The sequence below is a fragment of the Erpetoichthys calabaricus genome, chromosome 2 (assembly GCF_900747795.2).
Source record: "Erpetoichthys calabaricus chromosome 2, fErpCal1.3, whole genome shotgun sequence".
Lineage (NCBI taxonomy): Eukaryota > Metazoa > Chordata > Cladistia > Polypteriformes > Polypteridae > Erpetoichthys > Erpetoichthys calabaricus.
Genome location: NC_041395.2, coordinates 239,964,314 through 239,982,273, shown reverse-complemented (window position 1 = coordinate 239,982,273; position 17,960 = coordinate 239,964,314). Strand labels below are relative to the sequence as shown.

The following is a 17,960-nucleotide window of genomic DNA, read 5'->3' as shown; positions in this document are numbered from 1 at the left end:
GGATGGATGGATGGATTTTCTTTAGTAAAAGATATTTTTGAAAAACATATTGTAAATGTCATATGGGCTGGACGGGCATCCTGGCCAGAAGAGGGGATGGTTCCTTAGCCGGACAGGGGGCTTCTAGTGGGCAGACAGGCATCCTGGCTGGGGAGGAGGAAGGGATCAGACCCAGAAGAGATAGCCAGAAAGGATGGATGGACAGCCCACTGTAAAGGTAAGATGTCGCTGGGGAGTTTTTACACCCTAGATGGCAGCAGCCCTGGATATCAGTGTCCAGTACAGAACAAGTAGAGCAACACAACCCTGCTGGGGTCCGTGGATGCTGCAAGGGGGCGCTGCAAGGAGATGACCTCCCTAAAATGAGGACTTACATATGACCCAGAAGTGCTTCCCTCGGACAATGGTCCTGACACCAGAAGTAGTCCTGGGTTCTTTAATAAAAGGGACTGCACTCCCTTGTCCAGTTGAGTCGGAGCTGGGAGCATGAAGAGCAATGGGAGGAGGGTAGTGTGGTAGTGAGAGGTGAATTGTGGAGAGAGAAAAATCTGTGCTTGTGTTACAATGAAGGTATTGTGGTGAATAAAAAAACATCCTTTATTTGAACTCTTGGGTGTGTTCGTGTTGGGGTTTGGGACTTGCTGACACCCTGGTTTCCATCACAATATCAGAACAGCAAAGTATAAAAGGCAATGAAGTCAGAAATGTAGTGAAGCGTTATAAATAAATGGAATAAGGTTAAAAACTGCAATTGATTTTGGGTTTAACAGATAGATCATGGGGCGGCACGGTGGCGCAGTGGTAGCAGTGCTGCCTCGCAGTAAGGAGACCTGGGTTCGCTTCCTGGTTCCTCCCTGCGTGGAGTTTGCATGTTCTCCCCGTGTCTGCATGGGTTTCCTCCGGGTGCTCCGGTTTCTTCCCACAGTCCAAAGACATGCAGATTAGGTGCATTGACGATCCTAAATTGTCCCTAGTGTGTGCTTGGTGTGTGTGCCCTGCGGTGGGCTGGTGCCCTGCCTGGGATTTGTTCCTGCCTTGCGCTCTGTGTTGGCTGGGATTGGCTCCAGCAGACCCATGTGACCCTGTGTTAGGATATAGCGGGTTGGACAATGACTGACTGACAGATAGATCATTATTATTATCATCTTGTCTTCCCATTTGTTTTTCCTGGATAGGGTCACATTGTATTATTATTATTATTATTATTATTATTACGGAGTTTAGGAAGTGCTAGAGAGCTGACACCAAAACCAAGTAGGCATAAATAAACCAACACATCAACAAAAGGTGAGTAGTTACAGCAGGGTTAAGTATACAGACAACAAAAGGGTAAAATAACAAAAGCTAAGCTTTCAGGGCCTAACTACACACCAAATGGGTGGTGGTCTCCCTTTCTCACCTCTTGCCAGTTGAGCCTCACTGAAGGTCTACTCAAGAGAACTAAACTGCCTGTCCCACCCAGCCCCCTTGTGAGGTTGTTGCATACTGCCATCTAGTGTGTTGGGGACCGCTAGCAACATTAATAAGACGATTTATTCTTTCTCATTATTTGTTTGTTTTTAAGTGAAGCATGCAATCCTCATTTTGGTTGGCAGCTGTGAAAATGAACAGAGCTCTGATTTAAAAAGTGCTCCTTATGTGTGAGTACGGTGTGGGGGGAGTGGTCAAGGCCGAATATCGCAGACACGACGGAGAACTTTTAATATAATAGAGAGATATGTTTACAATTTGAGCTTGTTCATATCATTCACTCAAGCATTTCTTTTTGTGTTTTTGATCAGTTGTATGCTCACACCTGTATTTTTTTCCCACAGCCATGGGTAGACAATACAAAGATCTAACACATTGCGTTTTAATTTAAAATATTACAGACAGCAAATGTAGGCAGCCCATGTAATGTTTTTACTTTTGGGGTTATTTTCCATAGTGCTTTAATTGTAAGAAAATAACTGCTGGTACTATGGTTTGTAGGCTTCTTAAACGATCAGGGGTCCATCTTTACAGTCCCAGATGCAAATGTATATGTTAAGAAGGAGACATGCATGTAAATGTAAAAGATTTCTGAGGGTGAGGGGGTCCCCTTTCATAGTTTACAATGAAGTAACACCTGGGAGTCCCATTGAGTTTAAACTTATGCCACCTGTCCCCCTTGTCTTGGATCAGATGATGCCATTTCCACTTCTAATTCTTTTCCCTGCCTTTATGCTTCTGGTAAAGCAACACCAGTGTTCACAGCCACAGCATCTGGCACTGGGGCTGATAGTTTGGAGTGTGCTTGTTAACCATTGAGATTTGTTGAACTTTCTTCTTCAAATTTACACCACACTGTATACAGCAAATGTGATTGCATTTCCATTTTCCTGGCCAGAACACCATCTCTTCTTCAGTCGTCCGTCCACCCTATTGGTTAGTTCAGTTGTCAATCGCTTTTACTGAGTTCTTCATTTGCATAAAGCCACCTCTAAGCACAACGCAGAGCATGTACATTATTAGTAAATAGAGACATATTAAAAATTTATCAACAAACTAAAACCCACACACATGCAAACTAATTTCCTTTTTCCTTTAACATCAGCAGATTTGTATCAAATCAGGGATTTTGGGATATTTAGTTTTATTATTATAGGTGCATTTTTTACCCTTAAATATTGTTGCAATGTATGGGCATGATATTGGGAGTGTGTGCAACTCCATGGTCCTCCCAAGGCAGAGACAGAAGAAAGAGCAGTGACGGAGAGACTGTAGAGATCGGGGTGGGAGAGCCATTCATGTAAGAAGCGTTAAGACTCCATACAAGTGAAGACCATAAGAACCCCCCTTGTATACAGAACAGGACCCTTATGCTAATTGATTATTTGGCAAAACCATAAACATGACAGCAAGATGATGTATCTTCTTATTCTCAGAGTCAAATGACAACAAAAAGCAGTGCATTGGGTTCTTGGACTGTATTTGATATTGCATTCTGCATATACAGAGACATTCTTCAAGGCATTAATTGACACAGAAATTACAAATGGATTAAGTTACACATGAAACATAGTAACGACCAAGCCCAACTTACATGACACACATTGCCAAAAGTTAAACCTGAATATAACTATAATACATTTGGAAATAAGACCTCTGAACTTTATCAGTTCATTTATTTGGAAATGTAATTGCATCTGTTTAGTCAGCATTGGATTAGCAGTATTGCAACACAAAGAATATTACACAAACGGTCTCCTTTTCAAATTTTCAACATGATTTTTAGTTTTCATTACAAATACAGTACGTCTGCTCACAATAATTCCAGTCACTCAGTGACCATTTTAACCTACCTGATCAGAAAAGTATTTCTAATCATAATATGGCACTGCTTCATGCAACATAAAAATGTTAAAAATACGTATAAGAATGCACAGTTGTAAAAATATATATCTGCAGTTTGCTCCCACAGAACTATGACTTTGCAGCTCTAGCATTTTAACAAAAACTATATACAAATGAACAGATATTTACTTTTGTATATTACAAACTTCACTTAGAAGAATAAAAGTATCATTACACGGCAGTGTACATCACGTAGTGTGCTTCAAACGTATGTGCTAACGGTTATCCGACGTGGGTTTCATTATATTACAGTACCAAATAATGACAAAATGCCCAATTTTACTTCAAATTGAGTTTATGTACCCACTTGTATAATGTACTGCCCTTTTAAATTAAATGTTATTTGTTATGTTTTACTATTTTTTAATATGAACTCTCTTTCTTATTAAAACCTGTAAGAGAAACACCATTTCATTCCCTGTTTATGGAAATATATACAAATATATAAAAATGATATCAGTTATAACTTTCTAGACAGTTTTCATGTAAGGTGTCCTAGTTAACTAATTTATTTAAAAAATTATCTTAAATAATGTACTTATATATACATTTCAGAGTTGTTTTTTTTACAATATACTGTACAAGTAATTCTGTACAGAAATCAGATTACAGACAACAATAAATAAATATTCTGCATAAGTGCTTCAAATAATACAGCCAGTGTTTTTTCACTTCTTAAATTTCAAATTATCTCAGCTGCTGAAAAATTGCTATATATTAAAGTAAAAGCATGTACAACATTAACCAGATACTATAAAGTCTTATCTACAGATATCTTAAACGTAATGCAATACAATCAGATTTTATGGTATCAGTTAAGTTAGTTTACATAATAAATCTTATCTACTATTTCTTTTTCTGGTACTTACAATCATCCTGAAAAAATAGTACAAGACAATTTTTTAAACAAATTTACATACAAATTAAGATTTTGTGCATAGCAAAGTTTAGCCTTAGTTCATACAGTAATAAAACAATGAAGGAATCCAACGTTGTAGTTAAAAGCGAGACATTTCATTTAAAGTTTGCATAATCTGAGAAAATGTCCACAAAGTCCTGTACTACTCGATAGCAAAACTCGTATTGTTCCTGTAAAAGAAATGCAAAAATTAGTGAGGATTTGTAACGCAGAAGCACTAAGAAATGTGAAGTAATAGTTTTTCAGCAATGTAGGTAAAATTGCAAAACAAATATACCACTTATGACAAATGTTCTCGCTTTATTGAGTATTTTGTGAATGCATATAATTTCATGTTCCCTTATACATTACTAGCTGAAATACCCGGCGTTGCCCAGGAGGAAAATAAAGTGTTTTTTTTTTTTTTGTTTGAGAAAAATATAATTAAATAAAAACACAACTTTAAAAATAAAAATAAATTAAGAAACCATGAAGACTCACTAATGTGCTTGTCTTGCGGTCTTGTATGTACGTTATCATCCAGTTGACGCTAGGAACCAGTCAACTCTATATTAATTTCAAGAGCAAAGGAGGCGCGGTGGTGCTCAAACATAAAGAATGCTGGCAGTCACCTCCAGTTCGCCCTCTGGTGGCCGTTCCGAGTGTCAACTGGATGATAACATGCATACAAGGCTGCAAGATCACCCCCCACCCTACCCAGGAGGGGGTGAGTTAGGGTTGATTTCACCCTACAGTATTTTTAGTTGACCAATGAGAAACGTGTACCAAGTTTCATGAAAATCGCTCCAACCGTTCGGAAGTGATGCTGGAAGATACATACTGTACATACACAAAAACATACATTGACTTTTATATATATAGTTATTATTGTATATCTGAGTAATGCCATTATCCTAGGCGACTCTTAAAAGTTTAGTGTAAAGCAGAAATGTACATACTGTACTTTATACAGCTGGAGTGCAGGCAGGCTAAGGGAATATCTGAAGTTCACACAGTGACTTGTCGTGGGAACTAAACTGGGATTAAGGGATTCAGCCATCACACTGCCTGCATTACAAAAGCAAACCTAAACTGAAGTATTCATAAGCATGAATATACCACATAGTAACTTGGGAATACTTATTGGACCACATGTAAGCTAAATATATATTCAATACAGTAACGATTTACACATGCAGAGCTTTTTAAAAAATACAGTCAATTCCATTGACAAACTGTAAAGCTAGTTTTGAAATGAACTTGCCATGAGGAATGGCTTAACATTAAATATTATTAAATGTAGTAATAGATAAAATACAGTATATAGCAACGTAGCAGTATTACATGCACTGTAATACTAGTGATGGTAAGTCTATTATCAACAAGTTGACTTGACTTTGGATATGAATTGAAGGGTAAACTTAAACAAAATTCCATATAAATGCCTTTTTGTGCAAAGAACATCCATCTATCAATCTGTCCACTTTCTAAACCTGAGCAGGCTTGTGTAAAGCTGCTGCCTATCCCAGCAAGCACTGGGTGTTAGGCAGGAACAATCTCTAGACAGGGTGCCAGCTCATTGCAGAATGAACAAACAGACAATTACACAGTGGGAAGAAAATGGAGCACCCAGAGAAAACCTACAGATACAAGAAGAACATGCAAACTCCACAAAGGGAGCACCCGGGACTTGCAATTAACACTGAAATAAATGATCTCACTTCACTATTTGTGTTGTGGAGGAGGGCACAGTCAGCATAAGAGATTCGAGGCAACTTGGTACAGTACAGGGCTGGAGTCAGGCCATAAAAAAATGCCCTGGTGGAGAGTACACTGGCATTGAGTTACTGCTTCAAGCTACCAGGCTGCCAGGGGTGTACTGTGCTGCTATAAAGTTAAGAAACTCAGAAGCAGATTTTCATGGGGTGGTGTTATACTGAAAATAATATGGGTGATGGCGGTTAAAGATCTAGGAATTTCCCAGTATGAGTGGTGATAGCTGGGAAGATCTGCAGGAACATAGCATGTTATTCATGGCTCTCTTGCACTAAATATTTTGGGCAAATGAAATAGAGGTTGTCATCCACTTTAACCTCCTTAGCATTAGACCTGCATGTCACTCGGGCTGTGAAAACAGGGTTAAAAGCATTAGTCCCAGGTCTTACTCGGGCAACTGTATACACACGTCTCGTGTAAGCGTTAGATCTGAGGATCTCTCTGGCTGTAAAAGTGCTAACAGCATTAGTGTTAGTTGGGCAACAGTTTAAGCGTGTATTGTATAAGCATCACCCCCAAGCATTACTTGGGCAACGGTGTAGACGCATCTTCTCCTAGTCTCATAATGGCGTCTTGTAAGAAACGTTTTTTAGCAACCCAGGTTTTGCATGCTGTTGATAGTGATACGAGCAGCGATGTTGAGGAGCCTCTCATCAGCAGTGATGACGAGGTGAATTGAAATTGAAATGCACAGTGAAACTGAAATAGAATCCTAAAGTGAGGCTCATGTTTGGGTTTCTGTTGACCCTGCTTGAAATAAGCCAGCACTACCTCATAAATAAAACTGAACATTGACAGACAAGGTCCAAAATCATTTTCAGAGGTTGTGTCCTACAAGTACTATAGGTCAGCATCACCCATCTTTGTATTTATAAAGATTGTTCCATTTGTCTGCATGTAGCACGTTGTAATTGTGCACATTAAAGTAAATATCCCAAGGATTGGATGGTAGTCAATAAGGGGTCATTCTGACATGCACAGTCACACTCACTCATACTTGTTTAGGAAACAGTTACCTCGACATGCATATCTTTGGGATCTTTGACATTTAACTAAACAGTAAATGAAAACTGGTGGTTACACCAAGTCCTTCTGTCCAAAGTTAACAATCACCAATTTAGCCAGTGTCCTGTAGAAAGCATCACATAACTTTGACGTTCTCAATTGAATATATTCACTGCTCAATCCATTTTTTTCTGAAATTTATTTTCTATATTATTTCAGTTGTTGTTGTTGATCAACCTTGATTTTACATTTTAAAAATAATACCACAAAAAAGCTTGATTGTCATTATTTGTAAATAAATATTTTGTGTTACTATTTTTACATCCAAGTTTGTTTACACACATAATATGAGAACATCACCATTGCTTAAAGTCAAATACATACCAATGTTTGAACCATGTGAGGCCTCTGCATACGCAGACTTTTGACAGTTTGAAAAACATCTAAGAGACCTTCTGCCTTTACTCGCTCCAGTATATTACTAAGGGCAACAAAAGTACCCGTTCTTCCAGCACCAGCACTACAGTAAAGAAAATGGTTACAAAAGCATTAATATATTACTTTAAATCGATTTACTTCAAAATGACCAAAAAAGTTTAAAGGACTTTAAAGTCATGGTGCTTATGGGCAACTTCACAACACAGCAAGAGAGAAAAGAATGGGAAGTCAAACTCGTGCTAAAATTTAACACATTGCAACATGGTTTGAATAGAGACAGGAGTTTTATGGTCAGATAAGAGGACTGTTTGCATCTCTCAGACTGACACAGACAACCTGACTACAGACCCACATTGTATTGAAAAACTCATCAGAAACTTCAAAAGACTTTGTTGGACAGTTACCTTATCCAAAGATCTTGACCATACATTGTTCTCCTCTCTTGGTTAATGAATCTTAGCCTGAAGAGGTCTATTCATTTTTTACATTTAAGATGTCTCACTTAAAGGTTTTCCAATGCTGTATTTGTCCTGGTGTCCATATAAACACAGGGAACTCCAGTTTCTGTACATCTTGCCTGAAGAAGGGGTCCGAGTTGCCTCAAAAGCTTGCATATTGTAATCTTTTTAGTTGGCCAATAAAATGTGTCATTTTGCTTGACTTCTCACTACATTCATAATGGCTAACATGGTACAACACCCTAGTACTCAAAATGACCAATAACAAACATAAAAGAAGAATGACAGGCTCATCTTGGACCAATCAGCCCTTTAACCTAGGGGGTTTGACGATACAAGGATGTATGGCTGGAAGAATGTTTTAATTTAGTTTCTATTTTCTGCTGCTATTTACTTAGGGGTGAGTCAAGTTGTGAGAGTTAATTCAATAAAACTAACTTATGTGAATGGTTCATATTGGAGTGGAGATTCTTAGTATGCAGAAAATATATATTTAAAATATAGTTTTAAGCTGTCTTTGTTCAATGCAGGGTTATGGGGGCCAGTCTACATGAGACAATAGTTCATTAAATGGCCCACTTATGCATATATTTTATCCATAATCAATTACACTGGACCACTCTAGAGTCACTAGTTAATTTCAGAAGTAGGTCATTGGGATATGAGTGAAATAACAGAGTAGCCAGATCTACCATCAGAGCATTCTGGGTGTGTGCCCAGTGGTCCACGATGACAAGGAGGCTTTTCACCAAACATCCCCACCTGCTTGATGAAACAATCACATCCCTGTGTCCTGAAATGACCTGCTTGATGAAACAATTTGAGTCTTCGTGTGCCAAAAGCAAGGGTGGAAAGTAATCATGCTGAATTAAACGACTGGTGGTCCGCATGCTATATTGTTAAAAATATGATTAACTCTCTGTTCAGGAGCTCATCCACCCAGGGGCCTGTGGAGATCTTAATCCAAGCTTGACCCAAAGGAAAAATCCAGGCGGACATGAGGAAAATGTGAAAACTACAAAGAGATGGTGCCTTTGAGAAGATGGGACCCAAGTCCCATGTTCCTTATAAATTCCAGATAATCAGAAAACAGAATCTATGCCTATTTCAAGATATCTGAAATGAATTTCAGACAACTCAGCTGGTTTTTGATGTATTTTTAAATAATGTCCTGTTTATTCTGAAATACTTCAAAGGAACTTCCCACCTTTTCAATGAAATATCCTGTCTATTGTAAGATATTTCACAGTTATTTTGAGATATCTTAGAGATATTCTAAATCTGATTTGGGTAGAATAATGGTTAGTGCAGCTGTTTACCACAGCTCCAGATTCCTGGCTTCAAATCCTAATCAGCTGCTGCCTGAGTAGTTTTACAAATTTTCCCCAACAGTGGCATAGAACTTGATGAGCCCTAGCAGAACAAAAATAAATTTGGCCAACTTCATATGAAATTAAAATAAACCACATTAAAAATTACCACCAAATAAGGTATGTCACATATATCAGCTACTGTATATAAAACAGTTACAATTAGGATTTATGGAGTGGTGGGAAAGATAAAAAAATTAACCTTTTCATTCTAATGTAAAGCAGTGTTTTGTTGTGGATTCGCACATGCCATGAGCCATTTTAGTTTGCATATTTGCTCTATTGTGACTGCAGGTGGCCAGCTGTGAACTCACAACATCTGGATTACAATAATAATAATAATAATAATTCTTTACAATGGGTCTCAGAAGCAATTTCTTATCATTCTGAGCTAAAGGATGCTCCTCGAGTTTGTCTGAGCTGATAGTGTTTCTGAACATTGCAAGTGGAGCACTCTCTGATGATGTCTGTTGTGCGCTCTCTTTCACTCATCAACCACCTTACTGCACAGCACCTCTGCCTCCACAAGTAGGAATGGATGTTAATAATAAATACTACCTTGCGAAACAACAATCACGCCCTGGTGCAACTGTCATGGCCACACTGCCTATAGGTATGCCACTGCACTGTAAGTCTTTGTAGAGTTTTGTGCCACAGAGTAGTTCCTTCATTTGAAATATCTTAAAATCGACAAGGGAGATAAAGTTTTGGGGCTCTAGACTGGAGATTCCCATTCAATGCAAAGTTCCACAACAGAAAAAAATAAAATAAGGAAAATGTAGGACACTAATAACATTTGGGTTTTTGGTTCTCAGAGAAAGGTGGCCAATTGTGCCTCTCATGAAACACAACACCCCAGGTCAGTCCACTGAACTTCCTGCAATTGGCAGTATCATGGCATTCTGGTGTGTATCAGTTTCTTTTGCAATTAAATGTTTACCTTGCATTTGACTGTCGTTCATTGGATCAGCATTTGCAATGTGCTTTTCAGTAAGTGGATGGAAATGTGGCCAAGTTACTCTGCCGAGGATGCTGACACTTTTTTTGTGACATAATGGTCCATAGTGTGTTTGTGACTTGCGTGTATGATGAAATCCTCAGCTGCCATGCGCAATGCACTTTATTCAGCAGTTGTCACCATGTTTCTTTTTCTTTTAGCTACTGTATGTTATCTGCACGTATGGTGGATCTCTTTCTGTCATGCATGGTGTATGTCTGTGCTGCTGTTTGCCATTACAAGGAACCAAAGCCCAAAGTTGGTAGCCAAGATAGCTGACATTCATGGGTCGTATTGTGCTTATCATTTCATAAGGACTCAATCAAGATCAAGGGGTTTGCGTATTTTTGTGTAACAGGCAGACAACCATTTGTATCTTATATATACTGCTCAAAAAAATGAAAGGAATACTTTATAATCAGAGTATAGCATCAAGTCAATGAAACTTCTGGGATATTGATCTGGTCAATTAAGTAGCAGAGGGGGTTCTTAATCAGTTTCAGCTGCTTTGGTGTTAATGAACTTAACAACAGGTGCTCTAGAGGGGCAACAATGAGACAACCCCCAAAACAGGAATGGTTTAACAGGAGGAGGCCACTGACATTTTTCCCTCCTCATCTTTTCTGACTGTTTTTTCACTAGTTTTGCATTTGGCTATGGTCAGTGTCACTACTGGTAGCATGAGGTGATACCTGGACCCTACAGAGATTGCACAGGTAGTCCAACCAATATGTGCCATTGCCAGAAGGGTTGCTGTGTCTCCCAGCACAGTCTCAAGCGCATGGAGGAGATTACTCTAGGAGAGCTGGACAGGGCCGTAGAAGGTCCTTAACCCATCAGCAGGACCGGTATCTGCTCCTTTGGGCAAGGAGGAACAGGATGAACACTGCCAAAGCCCAACAAAATGACCTCCAGCGGCCACTGGTGTGAATGTCTCTGATGAAACAATCAGAAACAGACTTCATGAGAGTGGCCTGAGGGCCCGACATCCTCTAGTGGGCCCTGTGCTCACTGTTTGGCACCATGGAGCTCGATTGGCATTTGCCAAAGAATACCAGAATTGGCAGGTCCACCACTGGCGCCCTGTGCTTTTCACAGATGAGAGCAGGTTTAGCCTGAGCACATGTGACAGACGTGAAAGGGTCTGGAGAAGCCGTGGAGAACGTTATGCTGCCTGTAATATCGTTCAGCATGACCAGTTTGGTAGTGGATCAGTGATGATATGGGGATGCATAGACCTCTATAGGCTAGACAACGGCACCTTGGTAATTAGGTATCGCAATGAAATCCTTGGTCCCATTGTCAGACCCTATGCTGGTGCAGTGGGTCTTAGATCCTCCTGGTGCACGACAATGCCTCATGTGGCGAGAGTATGTAGGCAGTTCCTGGAGGATGAAGGAATTGATACCATTGACTGGCCCCCACACTCGCCTGACCTAAATCCAACAGAACACCCCTGGGACATTATGTTTCTGTCCATCTGACACCAACAGGTTGCACCTCAGACTGTCCAGCTCAGTGATGCCCTGGTCCAGATCTGGGAGGAGATCCCCCAGGACACCAAATGTCGTCTCATTAGGAGCATGCCCGACGTTGTCAGGTATGCATATACTAGCACGTGGGGGCCATACAAACTACTGAGTTCGATTTTGAGTTGCTGCAATGAAATTACGGCAAAATGGACTAGCTTGCCACATCATTTTTTCACTTTAATTTTCAGGATGTGTTTGAATATAACCCTCTGTAGTTTGATCATTTTCATTTCCATCAAACAATGTGGCATCCTTTCGTTCGTAACACATTACCCAGTCCATATCAGTAGAGATATCCAGCAGGATTTCTTTTCCCATTGAGATCTGATGTGTTTTCAAAAAGTGTTTCTTTAATTTTTTTGAGCAGTTTATAAAGATAGACAGGAATTTTGATAGATAGATAGATAGATAGATAGATAGATAGATAGATAGATAGATAGATAGATAGATAGATAGATAGATAGATAGATAGATAGATAGATTTAGATTATATAAAACTTTACATAATGTGATTTTAAGAAATCTTTATAACTCTTTGGTATTGTATATCTTAAAATTAATTGCAGATTGATTGAAAAATGACGTGAAATAATTTCAAGATGGCTTAAAAATGAATTTGAGGCATCTAAAATCTGAAGTGCAATTAAGCATAACCAAAATTAATTTTCAAATATCTCTAAATGTTAATTTAGTTTACCAGATTACTACTTATGAAAATATAAAGGTGTTAATTTTTGTTATTAACTACATTTCTCAGATTAATAAATTCTAAACTAAAGAAATTTTATTTCTCTTTAATATTAATTGATTTTATATCAGTTGAAAGTGAATATTTGTCGTGCAGTCTCCATTAAATATACTTCTGTTGTGACTATGCTTTAAATACATCTGTTTAGTCAGTCAGTCATTGTCCAACCCGCTATATCCCAACACAGGGTCACAGGGGTCCACTGGAGCCAATCCCAGCCAGCACAGTGTGCAAGGCAGGAACAAATCCAGGGCAGGGCACACACCCACCCACCAAGCACACAATAGGGACAATTTAGGATCACCAATGCACCTAACCTGCATGTCTTTGGACTGTGGGAGGAAACCGGAGCGCCCGGAGGAAACCCACGCAGACACGGGGAGAACATGCAAACTCCACACAGTGAGGACCCGGGAAGTGAACCCAGGTCTCCTTACTTCAAGGCACCATTGCTACCACTGCGCCACCGTGCTGCCCATACATCTGTTTAATTCTACAAAAAAAAGTGCTAGGTTTGGGAAGCTAAGAAACTACAAACATACCATAAATCTCCTAAATGTTTATGAGATCATACTTCAAGTGTTGGTGTGGGTCAGATGTAACTCTGAAACAACATACTTAATTCAATTTTAGTGTTTGTCGCAACAGTGTCTCTGCAGAAGACAAGTAGTAGAGATGTACACTGACTGTGTATGAAGGCTTTTAAGTTGTTACTATAGTAGAAATAACAGGAATGCTGGTATGGTGAAGTTCTCTGATATGTTTGATTTTGTAGACTTGAAAATAAAAAACAGAAAAGAAAACAGTTGCTATTGTGAAATCAGCTTAAGAGAAGAGTGCTTAATTGATTTGAATGAACATCAGAAATTTTGTTTGATACATAATTTTGTGGTTGGGTAGAATACAGTATTAACTTACCTGCAGTGCACAATAATTGGATGATTTCCTGATTGTTGCTGTTGTTTCTGTACAGCTGCTATGATGTCTATCATCCCTTTGCCTTCAGTGGGAATTCCAATTTCAGGCCAACCATGAAAATGGAACTGTCGGACAAGTCTAGTTTGTTTTTCCTAAAAATAATAATAAGTGTTATTGGAAAATGCAGATTTTATTTATGAAATCCTAAAATCCTATAACATTTTTATTTGCTGATTTAGTATGTGCTGAATCATTACAGGCCCAAAATAAAGGCCAAATACTTGTTTTGTAAAAGCTGTCATGTCAAATTCAAGTAAATGGCATTATGGAATACTCTGTACAGTACAAGTAGTCTGATTATGACTACATGCTTTGATTAATGGAGAACTGACTTCAAATAAAGGATATACTGTACTGCAAATGATGTGCTTCACTTAGAAGGAAAGCTAAACGTCTTACCATATATATTTATATTCTCTTTTTATTACCTTAAACTTTCATTACATTAAAGTTAACATTAAAGTAAATGGATTAGTATAACATTGCAATCACTTGCACAGTTGCCATCAACACTTAGATCCCTAGTTGTGCTATGTTTCTGTTTACAGTTTAAATAATCATCCAGGCATACTGTATGTCTTCATGAGCAACTAGCAGCTTCATCCATAATTTCAAAGGTATTCCTTTCTCTTTTACTATTGTAACTGAACTACTCTGGTATTTCTTGCATGTTTCCAAACAGCACAGGTTTATACGATTACTAAGTATGTTTGTTTGGTGTTGCTGTGTAATAGACCTGCAAATATGAAAAACACTGGTAAAATATGAAAAACTTTCTTAGTCCTCAATATACTCAATGAAAATATTGTTTTTAATGTTACCTATGTTTTAGGAGTTACAGTTAAAGATGTTGAACATAAATGTTTTGTAATTATCATTGTTCTTATTGTACAAGAGATTATAGTTGTTAAAAGGCACATAAATACTGTAATTCTTGTCTGTTTCAAAGAATGTGAAGAGAACATATGGCAAAGTTTTAACCAACCTCAGTGGTTAGTTTAAAAGTTTGAAGTGTTGCACAAATCTACTCTGCCTCTAGTAGTAATTCGACTGTTAGTGAAGTCCCCACCATTCTTTTGGGGCTCCGTGTTTTTAAACATACTTGCCTTTTACTTAGATGAAAGTGCCCTTTTGGCATGTACTGTAATTCTGAAGGAAATATTAAATAAAACAAAAATGAGAAGGAGCCTCCACTTGAAAGCGAGTTAGCCAACTTAATTAAGAAAAAGGAGTATTTAAAAAATAACATTGTAAACTGAAGCAAGTAATGACCAATAATGTATGCGTAAGAAATAGCAGTGTTAATTTAAGAATTATGCATGAATGCATCTACAATAAGTCATCCATTCCATTAACGCAGCCACTGCAGTAACAGTAGGTGCAGTAGTGCTGTCATGTGGACGGAGCAGAGGGAAATTCTTACTTGCATATGCAGCCAACATACAGTTGTGACAGTAAGTTTAATTTATTTTGTTTTACTTAGGGAATCTTAACATATAACAAGTAAACAAAACTTATTTTTGTTTTGCTTACCATTTCATTGGTGACATCACTGGTGCAGAGTGGGGCCATATTATGTAAGATTGGTTAAAAATTAATGTAGCATTTCTGTTTGTGACTTATTCTGCTCAGGCTTACTGTTGTTTGACTCCTTACTTGGTTAAGGTTTTATGTCCTGAATTGCTCTTTGGTTTTGTTTTTAGTTCTCTAGTGAAATGGCCCTGCCTGTCTGAAATCTCTTTTTGATCTCCCTTAAAGAAAAACAAGAAACAAAATGCCTTTTGTTCTCTCCCACACTCTTCACCTAAAAAATTCTGAGAATTGCATTAATACTGCTATTGTAAATTTTAAAGTATAGTTAAAAAGAAAGCAAACTTACTGGAATGAAGGTGAGAATAAAGTCTCTGACACTGTATGTTTCACACAGGATATCACCTTTGATTTCTACACTATATTCTCCATAACTTACAGAACTTTCACTTGGCCAGTACTTGAAGCATTTGTCCTGGAGAGCAAAAATAATAAAACAAAGTTATATTAATTCCAATTGGCAAAGGCTGATCCACCATTTAACAATACTTTTTTTCTTTTTTGCCATGTATGACACATTTAAGCATATTTACTTACTCCTCATGTGACTACAAGATAACAGCTATGCTAAAATGCCAATGCTATCTCATTAAATCAAAACAATATTGATATCTACAGCACACTGGAAAACACTACTGTTTAAAAAATACATTTTAAATGAAAACAAACCAAAGAGAAACCAAATTGTATTGAAAGCTAAAGAATACTTTTAGCTGAAAACTGGACAAGCTAGGTGGCCTAAACAGAGAGGCATGTACTGTAAGCACTGAATTAGTATTATTTCTGTACTTTTTTTTTTCAGCCTTTGATTTTTGAGCTGTGGCCTTAACACACATCAGCTAATTAGAGCCTAAACACTAAAATAATGGAAAACACGATTCTCAGCAATCCAGCAGGCTTACTGCTGAATGGCTATGGGCCTTAAAGTCTATGGCTAACACCTTAAAAGTTTTTTTTTATTCTTGTTGAAGATTTGTTAGAACAACACAGCACATAGATATTATACAGAGGAGGAGGTTAGGAGCACACACTGATACATCGCATTGCCGCACCCACCACATGACAAACCCACTCAGGATCCCAGATTTGGACCCGAGTGCAGCCATGCAATGGGTGACACCTCAGCACCACACTAGTTCAGATGGAGTGGAACAGTGTGAGTTTTTTTTATGGTGGCTGGAGTGCCAATTTTGCCACCAACTCCCAGGTTTTTCCCTGCAGGTTGGAGGGCCTATGTGCATGGCTGCATGCAGATTAACGTCATACCCAGAATGGAGCAATTGCAGGTTAAGGGCCTTGCTCAAGGGCCCAACAGAGCGGAGTCCCTTTTGGCGTTTACGGATTTCGAACCGGCAACCTTTCCGATTGCCAGTATAGATCCCTAGCCTCAGAGCCACCACTCCGCCATATTATACAAATATACAATAATTTTAGTATTACTAGTATGATAATGGCCAAGATGAAAAAGAAGAGATTGCTTTTGCTAAAAAATATGCTTGCATTGCAAGATTGCACTTCCTTCTAGAATGCTTAGTAACTTCAATATTTTGTATCTTGACCTTCCTATTTACTAACTTAAAATACTATGCTGTGTAATATTTTAGTACTTTGAAATATACCGATTTCACACAACCATGCACAGTAGATATCCAGGCTTGCACAACTATACTAACTACATACAAGTAATATCAATACTACTTGTTAGACAAATTTAATTCTAACATAATCTATTCACCCATTTTTCAGAATGCAAAAAATGCAATTGAAGGTGATGTGCAAAGCAAGAACCAAGCCTGGACAGGGCAGATAAAAGCACACTCACTTACACTCGGGTCATATTTAGATTGCCAGCTAACTTAATATTACCCTTATGGGAGTAAAACAGGAGTGCCTGAGGAAGAACCTACTCAAACATGAGGGAAACACATAAACTCTAAACAGATGGTCATTAAACCAGGATTCGAATCTAGTTTCTAAGAACCTTGTAGCAGCAAAGCTAAAGATTACTCCACCATGCTTCCCACTTTAATCCTCCTTTAAATATACAAAAACGTTTTATTGTACAAGCAATCTTTATTATTCCCCTAAGTGTTGATATTAAAGCTGCCTCAGTTAAGAGCATTTTCTTGTGAATAGTAGTTTACATTAATCTGATTCATTGTAATATATAGGATTTGCAAGTTGACTGGGGATGATGAGATCTTGGATTTGAAAAATAGCTTCTGATTATGTTAAGTCAACTTCTTCAAAAAACAAAGAGTATTCTTTTTATGAACAGTGTGCAGTGCTAGTGGGTGGAAAACTGCTCTGCAAACACAGCACATGAACAGTTTGGGTAAGACATCTTCCTGTTGTATGTTGCATCAGCAAGACAATGTAGTTTATAGCTTGTGCTTCATAACTGTCACTGACACATCCATGGTCATTACAAAGAAATTATCTTTCACAAACAGTATGTGCTCCTGTATCCTCACATGTATCCTTAGCAAAATATTTGAATGGCTTCATTTCCCTGCAGACACAGCTCACTGAAAACATGTATTGGTTTCTAAATGGGCTAGAAGACAACATAAGTTAGTTATTTTTAGAATTTTAATAACCTGCCACTGGCTGTACTGTAATTATTTAGGAAATGTGAAGGGGACTGTTATTTTGGCAAAACAGCAAGAAGGAGGTTAACACCGGGAGAAAAGGCATAGTTGAACACAAAATAAAGGTGAACAATGGGAGATCAACTGCTCTAAATACCAAAACCAAACAAGAATGAAAATCAAAGTCAAAACTTCATGCATGAA

The 17,960-nt window shown here is 38.1% G+C and overlaps 1 protein-coding gene across 4 annotated transcripts in view; it reads right to left on the bottom strand.

Annotated features, from left to right (window-relative positions):
- Positions 1-2,933: 2,933 nt before the first annotated feature.
- The window catches only part of ptprea (protein tyrosine phosphatase receptor type Ea), a 328,457-nt gene continuing 313,430 nt past the window's right edge, over positions 2,934-17,960 (bottom strand). For all 4 annotated transcript variants that reach the window (XM_051922103.1, XM_051922104.1, XM_028795296.2 and 1 more), the window contains 4 exons: positions 15,455-15,580; positions 13,516-13,667; positions 7,439-7,574; positions 2,934-4,464 (listed from right to left, as the gene is read on the bottom strand). In XM_051922103.1, coding sequence (XP_051778063.1) covers positions 4,390-4,464; positions 7,439-7,574; positions 13,516-13,667; positions 15,455-15,580 — 489 coding nt within the window. In that variant the 3' untranslated portion in view covers positions 2,934-4,389. The remainder of the gene's footprint in view (positions 4,465-7,438; positions 7,575-13,515; positions 13,668-15,454; positions 15,581-17,960) is intronic.